This window comes from Neovison vison, chromosome 4, assembly GCF_020171115.1.
Source record: "Neovison vison isolate M4711 chromosome 4, ASM_NN_V1, whole genome shotgun sequence".
Lineage (NCBI taxonomy): Eukaryota > Metazoa > Chordata > Mammalia > Carnivora > Mustelidae > Neogale > Neogale vison.
In genome coordinates, this window is record NC_058094.1 from 47,614,488 (window position 1) to 47,636,776 (window position 22,289).

Genomic DNA, 22,289 nt, shown 5'->3' on the forward strand with positions numbered 1-22,289 from the left:
CTTTTCACTGTCTGATTTTCTCTTTGAACTCTTACTCAATACCTAGTGCAGGCCATTGCGGCAGGGCTGAGGAGTACAGGGTTTGAATAAGATAGATAAGGTGCATACTCTGATGACAGACAGCTGAGCAAATAAACAAGATGATTTCATAGAACAATAGGTATTATGAAGAAAATAAAACCTGATGAGTTGATCGCCAAACGACTAAGGAAAGTCTAGATTGGGTGGTTAAAAACTAAATTGAATACACTGCCCTATGTACCTTGAGTAAAAATTGCCATATACTTTATTCAGCAGGAACATAGTTTTTATTGTAAATGAGGCATCTTTCTTCAGGTCAAAAATAAAAGGATGGTAATTCTTGATAGGTGTGCTAATGACACAGCTGTTTTCCGGCTCATTATATTCACTAAATGGTAGTTCCCATTTTAGAGAGGCAGCGATAACAGCATTTCACACAGTCTTTTGAAATTAGTTGTTTGCCTCTGCTCCCCTCTCGATTGAATGTACACTCTTAAAGAGTTCATATTTTTGGAATCCAGAACTGCTAGTGTAGCGGGAGGAATGAAACCTTTTATATTTTTCAACACTTAATTATATGATATGTGAATTGAAATTTAATCTCTCTGCCAGTATTCATGATCCTCAGATCCCAAAGAAGAGGGGGAAAGCAAAATGTCATAGTACTGTATGGTGCAATTACATCTGGAATTTGAGGCTCCTTACCTTAAGTGCAGTGCGCTGATGAAGCATTTTTTAGTCCACTGTTCTTTCCAGCATCATAACCATCACAAAGTGATTTCTGAACAAGAGTGGATGCAAGAAGAAACAAGAACAAAGGTCAGGATGTAAAAAGAAAACCGGGTCAACATATACACATTGATTTTTCTCTTTCTCCTCGGATCTTTCTGTTCTAGGACCTAAGCAACACTTATTCACCATTCATTATTCACATATATAAATGAATTAAAAACCATAAATATTTATGTTATTATGTGTTGTACATGAATAATTATGAATTTTTAAGTTTCAAAAATTAGTATTCTCTATGTCAGGACTAAATAAATGCTAATGAACAAGAAAGTGATCCACATCTGACACATCACTCAACCTTTTGGTGTCCAGATTTTTCAATCTAAATCAAACACAAAGGATTTTTTTTAACATTTGGAGACTATAAAAGTTACTGTGTATCTTTAGCATAAGTAGTAAACAAAATATTCTGTAAAGGCCATATCTCCCTTCCTTTGAAACACAAATATATTTTATTTATTAGAATAATTTACATTTCATTCTTCCTTGAAAATAGTCAGACATTAAGGAATATTCCAGAATTGTGCATTCTGAAATGATATAGAAAGAGTCACCTGTTACTGTTACTTCCTTCCCCTATTATCATGAATCTGTGTTTTGAACATTTTTCAAAAATGCAGACACTATGCAAAGTCATTTGACCCATAGAGATGGAAGAATTTTCCTTTTTTTCCTTGTAGGTTCTTTGGTTGATCTAATAATTAAATTGACATAAAACAGATTAACAGAAGAAAAGTAAATTTAATTCTGTATCTATGGAGCCCAATAAAAAGAGAAGACCCAAACGTAAGCCAGACAATTGAGGTTTATATGCCATCATGCGCTAAGGAATGGGAAAGGAGCCTGGGGCTTCAAAAGGAAAGAGGGTAATTCACAGGACATAAGAAAAGCAGATGTTTGGTAATTAGGTATTTGCCGTGCCATACATACTGGTTGTTCTGATAAAAAGTTATCTCTGGTAATAGCTCTCTTTCTGCACCAGGCCACCTATCTAAAATTTTTTAGGTAGTTCAGGGAGAAGCAAAATTTTTTCTTGAACCTGCTGGGTCTTGATTGCCTTCAGCTCAAAATATCCACATGCCAAAGAGGCACATTTTGGGGATGGCATATTCTGCTCCCCTTCAGACCTGTTGTGATGCACTGCAGCATTACTTCTCCCAGAAATACATCTGGTTAATCTTTTTTTTGTTGTTTTTTTGTTTTGTTTTAAGATTTTATTTATTTATTTGACAGAGAGCCCAAGTAGTCAGAGAAGCAGGCAGAGGCAGAAGGAAAAGCAGGCTTCCTGACAAGCAGGGAGCCCAATGCAGGATTCGATCCCAGGACCCTGGGATCATGACTTGAGTCGAGGGCAGATGCTTAACCAACTCAGCCACCCAGGTGCCCTACATCTGGTTAATCTCTGAAAACTGTGCCTGAAAAATCATTGCAGAAATTCATGACTGTCTTAGTAAGAAAGTATATTTTAGTGGTTGCTTTGAACAGGTTTTCTCCTAAGGTTTATATAACAAAAGCCAGTTTGTGTCAGCTCTTGTGATAAGATAATGAAAGCTTCCCAGAATGGCATTGTCTTTGCCAGATAGATCTATTAAGCATTCCTTAGAATTTTTTTTTCCTCCAAGTTATAAATTTACTTTTTCGTTCCAGTGTTAAAAAAGAAATATAGCTAATTAAATGTAAATGGCCTTGTTCTCTTTCTTTAAATACTACAGTACCCTTTATAATTCTTGGTACAGGCAGTAAATTTGAATACAATAGTGTGAAATCAAATTAGTGCATTTATAATATATTTGTAAAGTTTTATAAGGTGTGATATTTTTATTATCAGTTCACACGTTACTGTTGAATGGAGCATGAATTACACTTAATTAAATGGCACGGACATAGTTTTGTTTCTTTTTTAAAGCCTAAAGATGTTGGTTGTAGCATTATTTACAGTAACAAATTTAAATGGCTAAAATGGGGGTGCCTGCATGGCTTAGTCAGTTAAGGCTCCAACTCTTGGTTTCTGCTCAGGTTACGATTGCATAAATTGTGGGATCCAGCCAGAGCCTAGCTCTGTGCTCAATGGGGAGTCTACTTGAAGATTCTCTCTCTGCTCATCCCTCCATCTCTCAAATCAATAAATAAATCTTAAAAAATAAAAATGAAAATAAATGGCTCAGATGGAGGCTTAATAATCTTACATTTGCTAGCCTGAATACTATATAACCATTGCAAATACTTAGATATAATATCATAATATTTTATCATAAGGGAATTGCCTATGTATTTTGTTTTTTTATAAACTGAGTATATGTTTTAAACTTATAAAAAATTTCAAAAATACAGAAAAGTTGGAAGAATGATTTAACAACTTTAAGTGCTTGCCCGAGAGAGAGAGAGAAGGCAATGCAGCATGCATGTCCAAGTTTTTGGTGAAACATTTGAAAGCAAGTTGTTGATAGCAGAAGTCTTCATCTCTAAATACCAGATCCAGGACTACCTATACACTGAATTTGGTTGTTAAATCTATGTAGATCTTTTAAATGACAATTCTTCCCAGCTTTTCCCCAATGGCTTTTGTTGTTGTTACTGTTTTCTTGTTGAGACCAGGTCAGTTGTCTTATAAACTATGCCACATGCTGGAATGTGTTTGTTAGTTTCCTTTCAGTGTCATTAACTTAACTCCTTTCTTCCTATAAGAAAGAAGTTAGGTGTAAAGGCTCAATTAGATTCTAATTTAAACACGTTTGGCTTCTACCTGTTTGTACTTCATGAATTATTCTGTGGCCTTTAATGCTTAGCTATTCTTTCTTGCATTACATATAATACCAAGGTTGCCATCATGACTGATACAATGTTGAGCACTTATTTAAGGTGGCAACTACCGTATCTCTGTGTTGTAAAGGTACACTTTCCAGGTTAAATTTAGAATAACTACATACATATACACACTAGTGCATGTGAAATTTTAATAGTGTGATGGTATGTTTCCTAGTTTTGATATTGTACTATAATTATGTTAAGAGTTATCATTGGGGAAGGTTAAGAAAGAGTATATAAGGAATCTGTTATTTCTTATAGGTGTAATGTGAATCTGTAGTTACTTCAATATAGAAAGTTTTCTTTTATAAACAGCTAATTTATGGGCTGATTTTTAGTACTGTATACTGCTAACAATGAATAAGTTAACCTAATAATTTGTATTTATCAATTTTTATGCCAAATAGGTTCAGTAAGTATATGAGCTTCGTCAAGCATATGCCATTATTAAACATTGTTTAAATATTAAATTTTATAAGAAATTCTGATCATTTACTTTTACTCTGTGCTTTGAAGTCTATCTAAGGCAATGCATCAGTTGAATGGGGCAAGTGTTACCTATTCAATAGCAGCTGTACCAAGATAGACTTTTTCTCTCTGCAAATCCAGCATGGCCATCAATCATCTTATCCTCAAATTTTCCTTCGTTCTGCCTGCCCCTTCAAACAGTGGCCTCGGATGGTAAAATGCGGGTGTCTGTCCAAGGCTCAGAACTCACTGCTGTTTCCTTCTTCTTGCTCAGATGTACATAATGACGTACGCACTGTGGCCTCCCAGACTCCAGTTCTGTGAGGCCACTTGATAAGTCTGGCTAGCAAGGGTGGCCCCAGGGTGGCGAGCACTCAGCTCGGTCTGCCACAGGTGTCCTTTGGCTTTGAGAAGAAGTAGAAGGAAATACAAATCAGAAGGCCACTATTTTTTCTTCTCCACTTTAAGCATTCGTGCGAATAGCTTTTTCCCTTATTATTGCCATGACTTTGTCTTTCATTCACTATTACTACATGCCTAATTTTTTTTTTCACAGGATCTACATTAATTTTGAACATCATATTTCCCAGACACTCTTTTGGCCACTCATACATCCCCAGAAACAGTACATGATTGCCTATAAAGAAATCTGTACTTATAGACAAACATTTTTCTATATTTTTCCCCATAGCTAGTGAGTTTCCTTGATAAGAATGCCATTTTAGTAAATAGTCTGATACTCATATTAAGCAGTTACCTTGGTTTGAACAATGTCATCCTATGGTGGTTTGATTAAAAAATAGAAAAATGTGTTTATTAAGCATGTGTAGGTCTCCACAATATGCCAGACAAAGTTCCCAAAGCTGATAATTCAATGGTAACGAAATATACTGTCCCTACTTCTATGGGCATATAGCACAGTGGAGCAGGGGGAAGACTGTGTCACTTTAAAAATGATAATATAGGGGTGCCCACGTGGCTCACTGGGTTAAACCCTCTGCCTTCAGCTCAGGTCATGATCTCAGGGTCCTTGGATCGAGCCCCGCATCGGGCTCTCTGCTTGGCAGGAAGCCTGCTTCCTCCTCTCTGCCTGCCTCTCTGCCTACTTGTGACCTCTGTCCATCAAATAAATAAATAAAATCTTTTATTTTAAAAAAATGGTGGTATGGTAACAGATGGTATAAGTGCTGTAAAGTGAAATTACAGACTATTATGGAACAGTATAAATAGTGTCACCTAATTTCAGTCATGGGTCAGGTAAGGCCTTTTTTGGAAAGGAAATTTCAGCTAGAATGCATAGGTGATTCACAGTTAATTGGATGAATGGTGTGAGGAAGGGAAAGAACATTCAAAATAGAGCAAATGCTATAGAAGTCTTAAGGAAGAAAAGAGCTTTACTCTATCAGAAACTGAAAGGATGCCGATGCAGGTAGAGCGTCAAGAGCACAAAAGGGACCTGCAATTGGTGCAGGGGCTGGAGACAGGGACGGAGTCTGAATTCCATTTTAGATGCAGTAGGAGGCAAATGGGGAGCTTTGAGTTGGCATTGCAGTCATCTCCGTGAAATACAGTGGCAGCTCGGAGTAGGATGGTGACAGTGATGATGGCAAGGAATCAAGAGTTTTGAGATGCTATTTCAGAGGTAGGGGAGACTGGAGGAAGCCCACAGTGGATGGCAGGCGAGGGCTGAGAGAGCAACTGATGCGTTCTGGAAATGTTCATGTAGACATGTGAGGTATTCATAGATTTACATCAAGTTTTCAGTTAAATAATGAATCTATAGATTAGAAGAGAAGCCAAAGTAGATCAGGTTTACTAATTGGCTTCTAAAAAGAGGTCTGAAAATAGCACCCTTTCCCCGAGAGTCGATCAATAACCGATCTTCATATTCAGACAGCAGGAGGATATTTCTTCTCTAGAGTTGTCAGCAAACAATATGCCTGTATTAATACAGAATTTTAAAGGGAATTTAAAAAAAAGCAAACTAAATTTCTCCTTATTGCCTCATGGTGTACACCCTGCCATACTCTGTGTATTTATCTTTGCAAACAAAGTGGTCTGCCTGGGTCCCATGCTACATGGAAAGACAAATCTGCGTAAACTTGTATCTAAAGTTTGTATCTAAACTTGTATCTAAAGAAATATTGGTCTTCAAGTAGGAATTCCTCTTTGGTAATTTTTAAGCACTGTTTTTTTCATGAGTTGATTTTGCAAATGTGCTAGTTTTGATTATTTTTAGGGTATGCTTCCACCCCTTCCACTCCCTTTTATAAGGGCTGTAGCCAAAAAAAGGCCAGTGGCAAGATAGAAACAACAGATTTAGAGTCCAGATTCTTCTTTCTTTCCCTTTATACCGAAGGCCAAAACAAAAGCTACAGTGTTTGGAAGGGTGAAACAATTTTTTTTTCCCCTGCATGTTTCAAAGATCTTGATATATCATACCTTTCTAAATAATGGAATATATACTAAATGTCTGCCTGTTCAAGTGGAACTTGTGTACTCTTGTGACATCTGCATAGCTTCTGACTTCTGAAAGGATAACTTAACCTTTACTTTGTCCTTTCCTCCTTAAATGTGTTTGCTTTTAAGAAATATTTAGTAAGCTCCTACCATGAGCAAGATATTTTTCTGGAAATGGGGAGCCACAAATGAACAAACATAACTTTGCCATCATGGAGCTTACATTCTAGTGGAGAGAGAATGAACAATAAACAAAACATGTACTGTGTTAAACAGTGATCAACATGGTGAAGGGAAATAAAGCAAGAGGGAGAGTGAAAGCACATGTGGGTGGGCGGAGTGAGGGAATTCAAATTTAGATTGTGCGGTCAGAGGAGGTTTCACTTAGAAGGAAAATTTGCATAGAGACTTAAATAACATTTTAAATATCCTCTCTCTACGAATCGTTCACAAGCTCAATTTCTGAAATGGCACTCTATAGTGACTAGGATATGTTTACATCCTCTGTGAGAGAGTGCTTGCTAACTTATTTGTACCGTTGCTTTCTTACCACTCTGAGAAGGTGTGGATAAGTTGAATAGAAGCACAACCTGAATATCGACAGTTTATATCACTCTCTGCCAAGGCTGCTGTCAATGAGAAATCGTTCTGATTTCACCTATTATTCTGTATTACTTTCTGAATTTTTGCAAATTGGCTTATCTTGAGGCAAAATTTCTGTTTCTTCCTGTATTAGTGGCAAGTTGAAGTTGTGTTCCTATCTTTACATAGCAGCATATGGCTGTTCCAAAGAGCCACTGGCCTTGTCTCAGTACTGGGTAGACAGAACAATGTGAAGTGCTTCTCTGAGAAAAACTGGAATATGGTTCAGGCTTTTTTTTCCCCCTGATTTTTTTTTTTCCAATCCTTCAGCTCAGAGAGCTTTCAGTTTCATTGTTCCATTAATAATAATGGTCAGTTATTTCTTTGTCAGAGTCCGGTTGTTATTTAGCCATTTTTATTATATTTGGATATACATTACAGTAACTTAAGAATATTTTATGTGGGGGTGCCTGGGTGCCTTAGTTGCTAAGCGTCTGCCTTCAGTTCAGGTCATGATCCCAGGGTTCTGGGATCGAGCCCTGCATTGGGCTCCTTGCTCCATGGGGGGTCTGCTTCTCCCTCTCCCACTCCCTCTGCTGTGCTCCTTCTCTAGCTCTCTCTCTCTCTCTCTCTGTCAAATAAATAAATAAATAAATAATCTTTAAAAAAAAAAAGAGTGTTTTTTGTGGAGGGGCATCTGGGTGGCACATTTGTTAAGCCTCTGACTCTCGGTTTTGGCTCAGATCATTATCTCAGGGTCCTGGCCTGGAGTCCCACTTAGGGCTCCACACTCTATAGAGATCTGCTTGGGTTTCTCTCTCCCTCTTCCTCTACCCCTCCCCGCCATGTCTCTCTCTCTCTCTCTCTCTCTCTCTGTCTCTAAATAAATAAATAAATCTATTTTAAAAAATAATAATCAGAATATCATCTGCTCACATACTATAGGAGTAAGCCCTGGATCTTCATGCCCATATAATTTTCCTGGATCAATCTTTTCACAGAATAACTCTGTAGTTTAAAATCAGTTTAATGTATCTACTATATGTGAATCAAGATATATATTAATTCAGGTTAGCTGGTAGCATAAAAATTATCAAGAAGAGGTTAATAACGTAAGAAGATACTGGTAGGAGAGAGATGCATGGCTAGAGCCATAATATGGCTGAAATCTGAAGAGAGAACAAAGAAGAGCAGCAGAACTATAAACAGAATTGTGAAGGAAAGTAAGATAACAAGTTTCAATATAATTTTAACAATAATAACAGCCAACTGTGTGCCAGGTCTTCAGGATATCCTTAAAACAGTAATTAGAGGTGCCTGGGTGCCTCGGTCCATTAAGTATCCAACTCTGGATTTTAGCTCAGGTCTTGATTTCAGGGTTCTGAGTTCAAGCCACACTGGGCATGGAGCCTACATAAAAATAAAATAAGGCAGTATTTATACTACAAGTCAGTTATTAGTTTGTAATAACTCAATGACTAGTATCTTGACCTGGATGACCATTATTAAGGGACGGAGCAAGAATAGGATACAAACTTAGAGGTGTTAAGTAAGCTACTTCCTTCTTTTTATAAATAACAAAGTTCATAGAGAAGACAACTCAAGGTAACTAGAATGAAGCACAACTACCCAAAGATTCCTAAGAAAATTTTTATATTTGGGTTGGTTTATATGGAGAAAGGTTCATTTTTATCATATCACCTGAAATCCAAGAATCCCCAATTGACTCTGTGTGTGTGTGTGTGTGTATGAATGACTATATGAATAACTCACAAATCCTAGAAAATCTAGTGAGTTAAAACTATTGTAAGCCAAAAGATTGGGAAGGCCCTATAATAAATCATTTGTTAATATCTAAGTAAGGGAAATTGGAAATATTTTCATGAAACATACTTATCTAAGTAGTACAAATAAATGTTTTCCAAGTGAAATGTTGTTTGTAAATACAAAATTTTGAAATGAAGTGAAAGAGTATACTTCAAAATATACCTAATCTTTCTAATATTAAAGCACTTTGAATAGTTTTCATTCTGAAACTTTTCATAGAAAATAATTGAATGTCATGCCATTACTAAGAATTTATGGAGAAACATATTGTGTGCAATCTAATGATTAATTCAACAACATTTATAAGCACTTGCTATGAGACAAGTCATATATTTTCACTGGAGATAAGAGTGGACACTTCTTACATAAAATAACTGATGCTATGATTCAGTAAAGTCCAGATATTGTGAGAGCATATTGGGGAGGCAGATGACGCAGACTGGAATCACTTTGATAATTTTTTTTCAAGATAACTTTGTTCATTTAGGGTGACCATATAATTTATTATCCAAACCAAAACATATTTGAGGGTGAAAGAGGACACTACTTACAATTACAGGGGACGATGGGTATAATGTGGGCATAGCAGGAGGGATGGCCTCTTTATTCCATCCCTAACATTTTAAGTTTGTGTCTGTAAATGTATACATGTCCATATGCTGCTCTCTTATTCAGGAATACTGACTTAATCCACAAATCTGGCAAGGACTTGTCTGTACTACTTCTCTTTTTTCCATCGAAAAGCCCTGGAGATAATGTAAAATGTTGAAGTTAAATATTTTTACATTATCTTTTAATCACATTGTATGGATTAGAGATTGGACAGTTAGCTACAAAAACAACTGTCATCACTGTAAGCAAGTTGATTAGCTGTTTCTTTGATGTTTTTGATTTGAGACAGTGAAAATGACACTAGTTTAGTTTTAGAAGGGTTACACCATTGCACAGGGAAATGCTATGGAGGCCTGCATGTTTGTTGAGAGATGCTTTTGCTTGGTTTGCAGGACCAGTGGTTTTGGCGAGTGAGGAACAACAGGGTGATGGATGGATACCCCATGCAAATTACTTACTTCTGGCGGGGCTTGCCTCCTAGTATCGATGCAGTTTATGAAAACAGTGATGGGAATTTTGTCTTCTTTAAAGGTAAGGAATTTTTCCCATGTCTTCATCTGTTGTATTTTGGTCGTTTTCTCCAGGGCTCTATAGCACATATAGAGATGAATAAGTAAAACCTGTTCAGTGAAGTTAGGTAGCTAATTGAGCTTCTGAAATGAACTGTACATGTAGACTAGAAATATAAATGAAAAGGGAAAAAAAGAAATATAAATGAAGTAAAATCAGTGATAATGTTTAACTCTCTAATTTATGTTTTCTTATATGGCATTCTCATATATAAGTCAAATTTAGAAGGCATTGTGTGATTTCTTAGAGTTTTTTAGATTTGGTTTAAAATACCAAAAGAAATTAAATGAATGAATGAATTGCTAATAAAAAGTCATTTATTCATTTCAAAAAAGTCATTTGGTCACTAACTAAAGGTTTTTGAGTTTTTTAAAAAAGTATTTGGAGTTACTTGCTATTTTTTATAAAGTGAAACCTCTATTACTTCTTATTTTCATATATGGTATAATCTCTTAATTTACTTGATTTAGTAAGTTTGTTAGTTTCCAGTAAACTAAGAAATTGCTCATAAAGGTGAGGAAAATTCATGAGTAGGAAAAAAAATTCACCCAATTAATTTCACCCGGTAAAATTTATTGGTTGTTATTTATCTAAGTGACACGTTTTAATTGCACAAATACTAATTGTGTGGCATGCAAAAGTAAGATTACATGGTAACATGAACTTATTGGGGCATCTGGGTGTCTGTTAAGTGGCTGACTTCAGCTAAGGTCATGCTCTCACAGTCCTGGGATTGAGCCCCATGTTGGGCTCTGTTCTCAGCAGGGAGTCTTCTTCTCCCTCTCCCTTTCCTTCTGTCGCTCCCCTTTCTTGTGCTTTCTCTCTCTCTCTCCCTCTAATAAATAAATAAAGTACATTTTTTTAAAAAGTGAACTTAGTCAAGTGCCTGGTATTCCATCCTTAAAATTTGCTTCTAAACAGTAAGTCATAAATCTGTGGGGGGAAACGCAGGGAAAAGAAAGAGACTGAGTTGGAAGATTGATGGAATTATGAGGAAAGATATGATAGAACTATCCTACAACCCAGCAATTGGTATTTACCCAAAGGTATTTACCCAAGGATACAAAAATACTGACTGCATCTTGCCATTTGCAATGATGTGGATAAAGCTAAAGTGTATTATACTAAGTGAAATAAGTCCATCATATAAAAACAAATTTAAGACACAAAACATAAATATAGGGGAAGGGGGGCGAAAAGAAATGCTATTACACATTTCCCATATCTTAAACCAGGCATTGACTTGTAACTGAGGGTTGATGGAGGGAGGAAGGGAGGGAATGGGCTAAATGGGTGATGGACATTAAGGAGAGAACTTGTGATGAACTCTGGGTGTTACATTAAGTGATGAACCACTAAATTTTACTCCCGAAACCAATATTATACCATATATTAGCTAACTAGGATTTAAATAAAAACTTGAAGCAAACAAAAATATTTGAGCTGAAACTGAGGAGAACTAGAGTGCAGAACCTATCAATTGACTGACTGACTGAATGAGTGACTGATTGAATGAATGTATTAGCCAAGAGCCTAAAGAGCTGAAAAGAAGTTTAAACAGGCATGAAGGTAGAAGGAAAGAAAAAGGGGATCTTAACACCTCAAAAAAGCAATTGTTCCCAACTTCAAACTAAATGAACTTATAGTCATGATGAGGATAACGAAAATGTAGAGTATAAGAAACACTTGTGATATTTTAGGTGAGATGCAAACTATCCATATAAAATGAAAATGTGTACCTGGGATTTATTTTCTCTTTACAAATTGTTTCTGGAGGAAAGAAGGGGTTTCGTACATTAGTTTTAAGTACATGAGGATTCTGCCATCATACTGCCAGTTTTGAATACTTAATAGCTGTATGTACCGGGCAAATCATTTAATTCTCTTTGTCTCAGTTTCTCCATCTGGAAAAATAGGGTTAGTATTACTCCCTATCTCAGGATTAGTTTGAGGACTAAATAGATTACTACATGTGAGGTGTTTGGCACATACAAGTTTTCAATAAATCTCAGCTACTGGTATTACTAGAATGGTTATTGGTAATTTATTGCCCTCCTGCTATCTAAAATAAGCATATAAATGAAGTGGACATGCACTGTACCACTGTGGACAAAGAAAGGACACCATGTAAAGGTTCTGAATCTTAGGGGCATGATATTTGGAAGGAAATTACCCTCCCCTACACTCTTCGTTGGTCCTGTGAACAGTAGCAACAGAAACAAAGGAAGAATAAACAAGAGTAAGCCCAAGGTAGCTTTTGGCTTGAAGGCCATCCCAGGAGGCATTGTCTCCACAGGATCCTTAGTGGTCTCTGACAAAACTGCCTGAGCAGAAACTGCCTTAGTCATAAATCAGTGTTCTGACAGCTCTTTACTGCCTTAGGGACTTCTTACTTTTATTCATTTTGCTTCTTCTCACCCATTCACTTGTGAAATGGGCAAGCTCCTTTTGATTTTTCAACAGCCAGCGGAAAAGGTACCACTTCAGAATGTCCCTCTGTCCCTCCTCTCTAAAGTAGTACCTTCCAACTTGCACATGGAAACCACAACTTCCAGCACAGCACATGGGAAAATCTGAAGTTACCTACAGCATTCAAATGTAAATTTCATGAGATTTATCCATATTTTCTTGCACACTACTGTATTTTCAGTTCTTAGAACAGTGCTAGTGCATAGTAGGTGCTTAACAAACATTTTAATAAAAACAATATGGGTGAGTATGATTTAACTCTGTATGGTGTTTCTTATATTATGATGCTAGCAATAGGAATAACTTTGTTTCTTGCCACATATTTATTCAAATTCTGGAACGCTGTGCTTGTCAGTGGTCTCTTCTGATATACTGCCAGTATCAGGAAATGCCTGATCTTAGAACTCTTGTCATTCCAAGGACCGGGCTGTGGTCCTTCCTTCCTCCACTTTTCTCTTCACAGTTCTTTCCAGTAAACCTTCTCCAAACCCAGCCGGGAATATGCAGATCCCCTGTTCCAAATATCTTTGCTTTTCTAGAGGGAGCCAGAAGCTGGGTAACCCAATAAGACCACCCCTTCCTTAGTATCCACCTTACCACTGGCAGGAGAGTTAAGAGCTTCAGAACGCTAGACTTTATATACCACTCCCTTCGCTACCCCCACCACAACAATCACAATCAAAATGACCATCTCAGCTTGCCACCATCTATTTATGACCTTTCTCACCTCCAAAGTACAGAGTTTCTGAGGAATCAAATCATTTCTCACCCAAAGACTATCCCCTCATTTGCTCTGTGGGCCATACGACAGTCTAAACCACATCTCTAGCAGTCCAATTTCCCCTTCCTATTCTAATTATCTACATACCATCTCAAAACTATATATTTCACTTATTTATTGCTTATCTATATTCCTCTTACTAGAATATCAGCCTCATAAGTGCAAGGTCTTCTCTCCTTTGTTCTTTTTCTTTTATACTGCTGTATTCCCCATATCTTTAACCAGGGATTGACAGACTTTTTCAGTAATGACTAAATAGCAAATATTTTAAGCTTTGCAGCCCATACCATCTCTATTACATATCCTTTCTTTTTTTAACCTTTAAAAATGTAAGAATTCTTCTTAGATCTTAGGCTGTACAAAATAGGTATTGGTCTAGTTTGCTGCCCTCTGTTTTAAATAATACCTTCAATATAGTAAACACTAAACAAAGATTTTACTGAATGAATAAAGAATAAAGTTCCAGCTCTGATTTGTATCCATATTCACAGCTGTATCAAAGTTAGTCTGTCCTGGCCATACTGGACCTTTGCTACTAACGGACTTAAATATTGCTTTCGCTTGGCCTTATTTACCTTCAATTTCTTTCTCTTTGTCTTTCCCTTCTTTTCCTTTATGTTTCTTCTCTTCTTCTCATCTATACTATGCAATAGTACTTGTACTTAAGTAGCTTTGCCTTTTATTCATCCTGCTGAACTAAAGTCTGTGTTGGGATATAAAACTTATTTAATCATGCAATTCCTAAATGTACTCACTATTAGCCTTATTTTCATCTTCCCTAAAAATCTGAAGGTATGGATTTCAATATAAGTAAAAAAGAGTGTTCAAAAAAAAAAAAAAAAGTAAAAAAGAGTGTTCAATTATAAAGTCTAAATACTATTTTAGTAATATAAAAATAGGCATAATATGTTATTTTCAAATGAATCTTTATAAATATCTTAAGAAAAATGGAAAGCCACAGATCTGATTAAAAGTTAATATTTTGTTATAATTTATACAATTTTTAAAAGTTTAGGTGAAGTTATATGTGTACATATATGTCATATGGAGTGGGAGTAGTCAATACATAAATTATGAAAACGTAAGCAACTTGTCCTCTAGAATTGTGATCAGTTCTACATTCTTCACAGAATCTTACTGCTTTTCAGTATGTTAAAATATAGTCTATCAAAATATATTGATGTATCCTCTACTTCCAGCCAAGATGTAATAATAGGGATCAAATTTATCCTCCCACCTAAATCTATCAACAATTGGAGAAAGTATATGAAACCATGATTTTCATGACAGCAGACAGCAAGAAACAAAGGGTAGTAAACCTGAGAGTCAGGAAACAAAGTGAAATGAGCCTGGAAATTGTCCCAGTTTCCTGTTTTGGGAAACTTTCCAGGCTATGGATGAAGATAGGAGAATCCAGGTGGTGTTCAGAAGACTGTCTCAGTTGAGAGGAACAGAACTGAGAGTCAAGGGATAACAAGGTAGCTGCAGTGCACGGAACAAAAAACAATGCAGAGGAGAGAGCTGCACAGTGCAGACACAGAAATTAGCAGAGGAATCCCCTAAAGTATGGGAGGAGGAATTGGTCAGCATATGTATGTAGGGAAGCTACTGATGTATAGAGTAAGAATCACTTAATAGGATGAAATAGAACAGGTCCTGACACACAGCACTAACAGTACTTATTTCTACCTGCTACCACTCCATGGCCATTGGATAGAACACCGAAAAGGGTCTTACTTAATTAGTGGGAGTGATTATCTAGAATGTTCCATTCCTACCTTAAAAAAAATCTTCAAAGACTGAAACAATCACATTGTTTCCAAGTATCAATCCTAGGACAAATCTCAAGAATATTTCTAAAGATACAAAAATATTCACCCAATGAGGTCAAATTCACAGCATGGGAATTCACAGCTCTTCCATAAGCTTGGGGACAGACAAGATGTCACATATCAATTTTATTTATTATTGTACTGGAGATTTTATGTAGCATAATGAGGTAAGATATATAATAAATAAAACTATATTCACAGATAATACGACTGTCCATGTTGAAAATTAGATACAGTCAATACATTATTTCTAATGAACAAATGAATTTATCAAGGTTGCAGGATGTAAGACCATTATACAAAAAGTAATTGTGTTTCTCTATATTTTCAAAAAATGTGAACGGTCTGAGATTTTACCCCGTTTGTAAGCTAACATGTTAGCCTGCCTCACTTTCATGGATGTTGGCAGAAACACAAGATTTCCAAGTCAGAGAAGAAGACAGAGACAGAGGCAGTAGCTAGAGTATAGCCATTTGTATGAGTCCCCTGAGCCCCTGATTCTCAAAGGGTAATGTGAAGAGGTCCAGGTGAATCCTGTACATGTAATCAGTTGCATTGCAGGAGAGGAACCCCAAGCTTAGAGAACCCAAATATTTCATAATGAGCAGTAAGCTTGTTTAATTTTTTTTTAAGATGTTATTTATTTATTTGACAGAGAGAAAAAGAAAATACAAGCAGGTGGAGCATCAGGCAGAGGGAGAGAGAGGAGCAGGCTCCCCATGGAGCAGCGAGCCCGATGCGGGGCTCAATCTCAGGACCCTGGGATCATGACCTGAGCCGAAGGCAGCTGCTTAACCTACTGAGCCACCCAGGTGCCCAGCTTGTTTAAATTTTACCCCAAAGGGAGACGTTTTCTTTATTATACTGGACAATAAGCACATCTTTTTCCTTAGCTGTGAAGGAGACACACTCTATAACCCGATTGTTGCTATATCAGTATCTTTAAAAATGTAGTCCAAAACAAAGGCAGTCATTGCCTCTGTTCATCAGGCATGCAGAAAATCAAGTGACTTTATGGAGAATTGTCTCCTATCACATAGTAACAAAGAATAGTCAAGAATCGAAAATTTAAAAAAATTACAGTAACATCAAAAATATTAAATACTTAGGGATCAGTCCAAAAGGTACTTGAATGACCTCTACACTGAAAACGCAAAATTTTGCTAAATGAAGTAAAGAAGACAAATAAATGAACAAATATGTCTTATTAGTGGTTTGGAAAACTCAGTATTATTACAACACTCACCAGATTTGTCTGTACATTAAGTGCAATACCAATCAAATCCCCACAAGTCTTTTTGTAGTAATTTAGTCATGCTGATTATAAAATTCGTGTGCAATGGAAAAGATCTAGTATAGATAAAACCATTTCTAAAACACTAATTGACGTTAAGTCTTATTTTAAAGCTCAGTAATGAAGACAATGTGGCATTGTTGTAAAGATTAACAAAAATCAGTGTAACAGAAACAGACTCCAGAAAGACCAAAAAAGATGGAAAAATAATTCTGATAAGGTACAAAGGAAATTCAGTGGAGAAAAGATAATCTTTTCAACAAATGATGTTGAAACCATGGGATATCCATATGCAAATATAAATAAATTTTAACCCAAACTTTGTACCATATACAGAAATTAAATGGTCCTAACCTAAGTAGGAGTTTTAACTATAAAACAACTAGAAAAAAAAAAAAAGTAAGAGGCAAGTATATGTGACTTTGGTGTAGGCAAAATTTCTTATGTTTGATTTCAGAATCACAATCCATAAAAAAACTGATGAATTGAACTTTATCAAAGTTAAAAATGTCTGCTCTTCAAAGATACTTTTAATAAAAAGATATGCCATACACTAGGTATATGCAAACATTATATATGATGAAGGGTTTGTATCCAGAAGAAATAAAGGATTCTCAAAACCAAAAAAGAAAAGAAACAGCTCAATAAAAATGAGCAAAGGATTTAAACAGCAGCTTTACCAGGGTTGATATGTGGATAGTAAATAACCACACAAAAAGATGCTTACCAGTATTAATCATTAGGGGAATGTAAATTAAAACCCCCATGAGGGGGCACCTGGGTGGCTCAGTCAGTTAAGGGTTCAGCTCTTGGTTTTGGCTCAGGTCATGTTCTCGGGGTCGTGAGATCGAGCCCCACATGGAGCTCTTCACTCTGTGTGGCGTCTACTTGGAATTATCTCCCTCTTCCTACCCCAACCCCACTTGTGCGCTCTCTTTCTCTCAAAGAAATAAAATCTTAAAACACTCACACACCACACACACACACACACACACACACACACACACAATAAGATACTACTGCATACTTAATAGAACGGCTAAAATTTAAAAACACTGATCATGCGAAGTGTTGACAATTCCTTTAAAAGTTGAATACACAGTTACTGGATAATGCAGCCATTGCACTCGTAGGTATTTTCCCAAGACAAATGAGAACATTTGTCCAAAGACGTCTTCAGAAATACTCCAAACAGATGTATCTGTAATCATCCCAAATCAGAAGTAATTCTAATATCCTCAACTGGTGAATGGATCATTATATCCATATAATGAAATGCTACTTAGCAATAAAAAGGATGAATTACGAATTTACACTACAACATGGATGAACCTCAAAGTAATTATGCTCAGTAAAAGAATTCAGACAAAAAGGAGTATTCATATTAAACTCTAGGAAATGCAAACTGATGTATAGTGACAGAAAGTTGCCTGAAGTCAGGTGAGAATTGAGCAGGAGGGAACACAAAGGAGCATCAGAAAACTTTCAGGGTGATGCATATGTTTGTTATTTTGATATATTGATATTTTGACAAACACATACATTTGTGAAAACTTATCATAGTATATACCGAAATAGGTGCTATTTATTGCGTGTTAATGGTACGACAGTACAGCTTTACTAAAAAGCAGTTTTACTAAGAACATCGGTTTATGTTGGAATAGTTTAAGTAACTATATCATAAATTTAATATACTTAATATACTGGTGACTATGGGTAGTAAAATTTGACTCCTGCATTATTCTACAGCATGTTAATTATGAGCATCCAAATTAACACTGTGCTGGTTTCAGTCCCTTATTTGAGCTCTGTGATAATTAAGCAGAGGGTCCCCATATAGCAGAGATGTCTCATTACCAGCAGCCTCTCTTCTTGGCTACATTTCTAGTATCATTGACAATAGTAGTATGAGAAATTACCTATATCTTAATATAATCTGTCTACTGAAAATATATTTAAAGCATAATTTCAATTTAATCTTAGAATTTACTGCTTCAAATGGTTGTAAATGTATTTTCTAATAAGTATTTATATTGGAATGACTATAAAATATAGGCTGATGCTTGCACTTGAAATAATTTCATCATTTTTATTTTATATTGCTTATCTATGTTATTTTTACTCTATTCTAATTTCCCTACTTTTATTTTTTGTCTAATTTTTAGTTATGTTGTACTATGTTGCCACATATTTTTCCTTTAAGAGTTTTCAAATTTTTGTGTAATAAAGGTGTAAGTAAGTGGATAAATATTTTAAGGAATTTTTTCATTCTGCCTCACATATGTATATGTGTGTGTATTGTTTTTAAGAAGCAAGTATGTAATATCTCCCTTTACTAATCAAGGTTCCTCTCAGTGTAGCTGCTTCTATTTGAGTGTGAAGCCTGTATAGAAGCCATACAATTTTCTCTAGTCAGCTATCTTAACATCACTCAGGTAAATCAAATATAATAGAGTAATATGTTATAAGTACAATCAACCTAGATGTTTATATTCTCAATTACTAGCCATGTTCAGGCTGAATGGTTATGAGATAATAATATCAAAAATCAGTATTGAAAATTGAATTGGTGCAATTCTCTCAAGAACTGAAAATAACTTTTAAAATGAAGTTTCCCGTGTTGTCAAAATCAGTAACAGTCAAAGTCAAGTAGTCAAAAGGTATCAAATTTATATTGTTTCTATCATTTAATAACTTTAAGTGGTACTTATCCTGTTTGACAGTTTCATTTCAAGAGGCAAAAATCATTTATGGAATTGGAAGCAAAATACCTAGGATGTTGAAGAGCAGGGTAATAAAGTTTAGGAATAAGAAGAATAAAAGATGTATATCAAAAAAAAAAACAAGAGTTGTCTAAAATATGTGACACTGGAAAATGGCAAGGAAAATAACTGGTTAAAAATTATTTATATAACTTGCATTATATTTTTATTTCAAATACTCCTATAAATCAGCAATTTCCTTTTGCTTCTTGTAGATCTTCACTCTTGAGAAGTTTAGGGTGTGCTAATGAAGTTCATTTGAGGTAACTTACATAGTGCAATAGATAACCTAAAAGATCTTTTACTATAAATAAATGAATACAGTGACTACTTACTACCCTAGAGGAGATAATGGAAAATTTATTCCTAAAGAGCTACACTAGATTAAGGAATCTACATTCAGTGCCCTTGATACACACAAAAATGGATTCATAACATGTGAACTGTGCTATTTTCTTGAATTATAAATATTTATAATTTTATAATTGTATTTTATATAATTATATGAATTTTATATTAGTGCTTGTACTTTAATATTATTTTTATTTTAATATTTTAATTTTAATATTAGTGTTTATGTTATATATTGAAGTAATATATTATATATATGAAGTATATATATACAATATATATATACATATGTTATATATATGAAGTAATCATCTAAACCAAGGGACCAAACATGTATTTGAAAATCTTCCTTGATCATTTGCCTCTACTTGTTTATAACAATTCAAAAATTCCATGTTTTTACTATGTCTGTTTTTATTCACATTTTATTTTTTTTATTTTTGGTTTTTTTATAAACATATAATGTATTACTAGCCCCAGGGTCTGTGAATCACCAGGTCTACACACTTCACAGCACTCACCATAGCATTACATTTTAAACTACAGTATATCCCATCAGTAAATCTGTGTCTAATTTTTTTTCTCATTTTCAAAAACTTTTATCATATCCTTTTATTTACTGTGTCAGGTTTGAGTTTCCTGGGAAGCAAACACTAAAATAAAGTTATGAGGAGAGACGTAAGCCTGTAAAAAGCAAAGAGAAAAGACAAGACTGGCCCGGAAAGCCTTGGACTATGCCGTAGACGTGACAGTGGAGTTCGAGGGCAAAGACTGACTGTTAGAGGAGTCTCCTGTGGTGCGGCTTTCCTAACGGCTCGCGGGAGAAGAATGAGGCACAAATGAGTCAGCTCTAAGAGAACAGGAGCAGGGGACCAGAGCTGGAAGGACTGTTTCCCGGAACAACTCCTCAATCCAGTATTTATTAGATACAAGAAAACAAAGAAGAAGGTTATACATTAGCCATAGGTCTAGTAGGTAAACAAGGAGGAATGTGAGTCATCTGTTGGTCACAAGTTTTAGAGCTAAACGAAGTAAAGGAGAGGAGTAGGGTGTGTCTGGTCCAGCAGCATGGTAATTATAGTTGTGCAAACGCACTTAAATGGATTACCTCAGCGGGTAGCTTTTTCTGAGGTAGGGGAGACAAAAAGGGAAGCAGGGTGATGTTCCACCATGAGCTGGCCAGGTGTTCCTAGCTGTTTGGCTTCAAGGACATGTATCATCCCCTCCATCAGAGGCCTCTGCTAGTAGGTGTTTTTCTCAAGGTCATCTTGAAGCATGCTTGCATGACCAGTACAACTCCTCATTAGTTGAAGTTATAGTTTAAGTAGTATATTATTCTGAGGGATGGTTACAATGTAGGGCAGAAAAATGGCCAGGATTTAGGATGTGCCATGCTCAGTCATTGGCTGGACGATGCCCAAAAAGATCATGGCTTTGGCCCATCCCACAGCACTTAGCTGACTTCTTGGCCCAATTATCAGATCCAAAGGCATTCAGCTGATAAATAGGCCAGTTCTTTCTTGAAGAGAAGTCTAATAAGCTGCCGAGTCAATGGCTGCCACATTTGTGGAAATATTCAAAACTCTCTGCTCACTAAATGATGTTGTAGAACCCGGCAAAATAAATGCTGGTAACAAAAAGCTGTACAATCCCCATAGCTGGGCATTTGTTCAAATTTCTTGAGTAACCAGCCTATAAACAATATGGAAATTAGCACTTAATTCAAATAATTGGCACGAACATAGATCAGTGTATTTAATCACTTATTGATATTATTTATTTGAATTGGTATCAAGGAAATTTGAACAGTATAATATTCCATTATATAAAAACAATAAGTACCATGTATTGGATACTATGATCTGAGTATAGTATGGATATATTTTACACTTGATATCTCATTATTTCCAGGTCTCTAAGTGAAAAGTGTTAGTATCTAATGTACAAAATAGGAAAGGAAGATTCAGATTTAGTTACTTGCCACAGCTAATAATTGGCAGAGCTGTCACCCCTTAGTTCTACCTGCTTTCAGGGCTGTTGAACAGTCCACTAAATCATAGATTCTAATACAGAAAATATTAACTCTTTATTATTTTTTTTAAATCCCTGAAGTTTTCTCTAAGAATATGTTAATGTTGAATAATAGCCCAATAAACAATAGTTGTTAAGTAATCTAAATGCAGCCTTCTTTTATATGATGAAAACCTAGCCTTTAAGGAACTAATGTTCTAATCATTTTTTTTAAGATTTTTTTTTTTTTATTAATTTATTTCACAGACAAAGATCACAAGTAGGCAGAGAGAAACGGAGAAGCAGGCTCCCTGCCGAGCGAGCAGAGAGCCCGATGTGGGCCTCGATCCCAGCACCCTGGGATCATGACCTGATCCGGAGGCAGAGGCTTTAACCCACTGAGCCACCCAGGCGCCCCTAATGTTCTAATCTTGAATGTAAAAGGACACATAGCAAATATGTTTGGCTTTGTGGATCATATGGTTTTCAATCATAACTACTAAACTCTGCCATTGTAGGATGAAAGCAGACTAGACCATATGTAATAAATAGATGCGACTGTATTCTGATAAAATTTTATTTACAAAAACAGGCAACAGCTGGTGGCCCTAGTTTACTAACCAATGTTGTAATAGAAGATACAAAAAAAATGT

General features: G+C 35.7%; 1 protein-coding gene across 4 annotated transcripts in view; it reads left to right on the forward strand.

Moving 5' to 3' along the window:
• Positions 1 to 22,289, forward strand: part of MMP16 (matrix metallopeptidase 16) — a 295,803-nt gene that overhangs the window by 240,075 nt on the left and 33,439 nt on the right. For all 4 annotated transcript variants that reach the window (XM_044245362.1, XM_044245359.1, XM_044245361.1 and 1 more), the window contains exon 7: positions 9,960 to 10,098. In XM_044245362.1, coding sequence (XP_044101297.1) covers positions 9,960 to 10,098 — 139 coding nt within the window. The remainder of the gene's footprint in view (positions 1 to 9,959; positions 10,099 to 22,289) is intronic.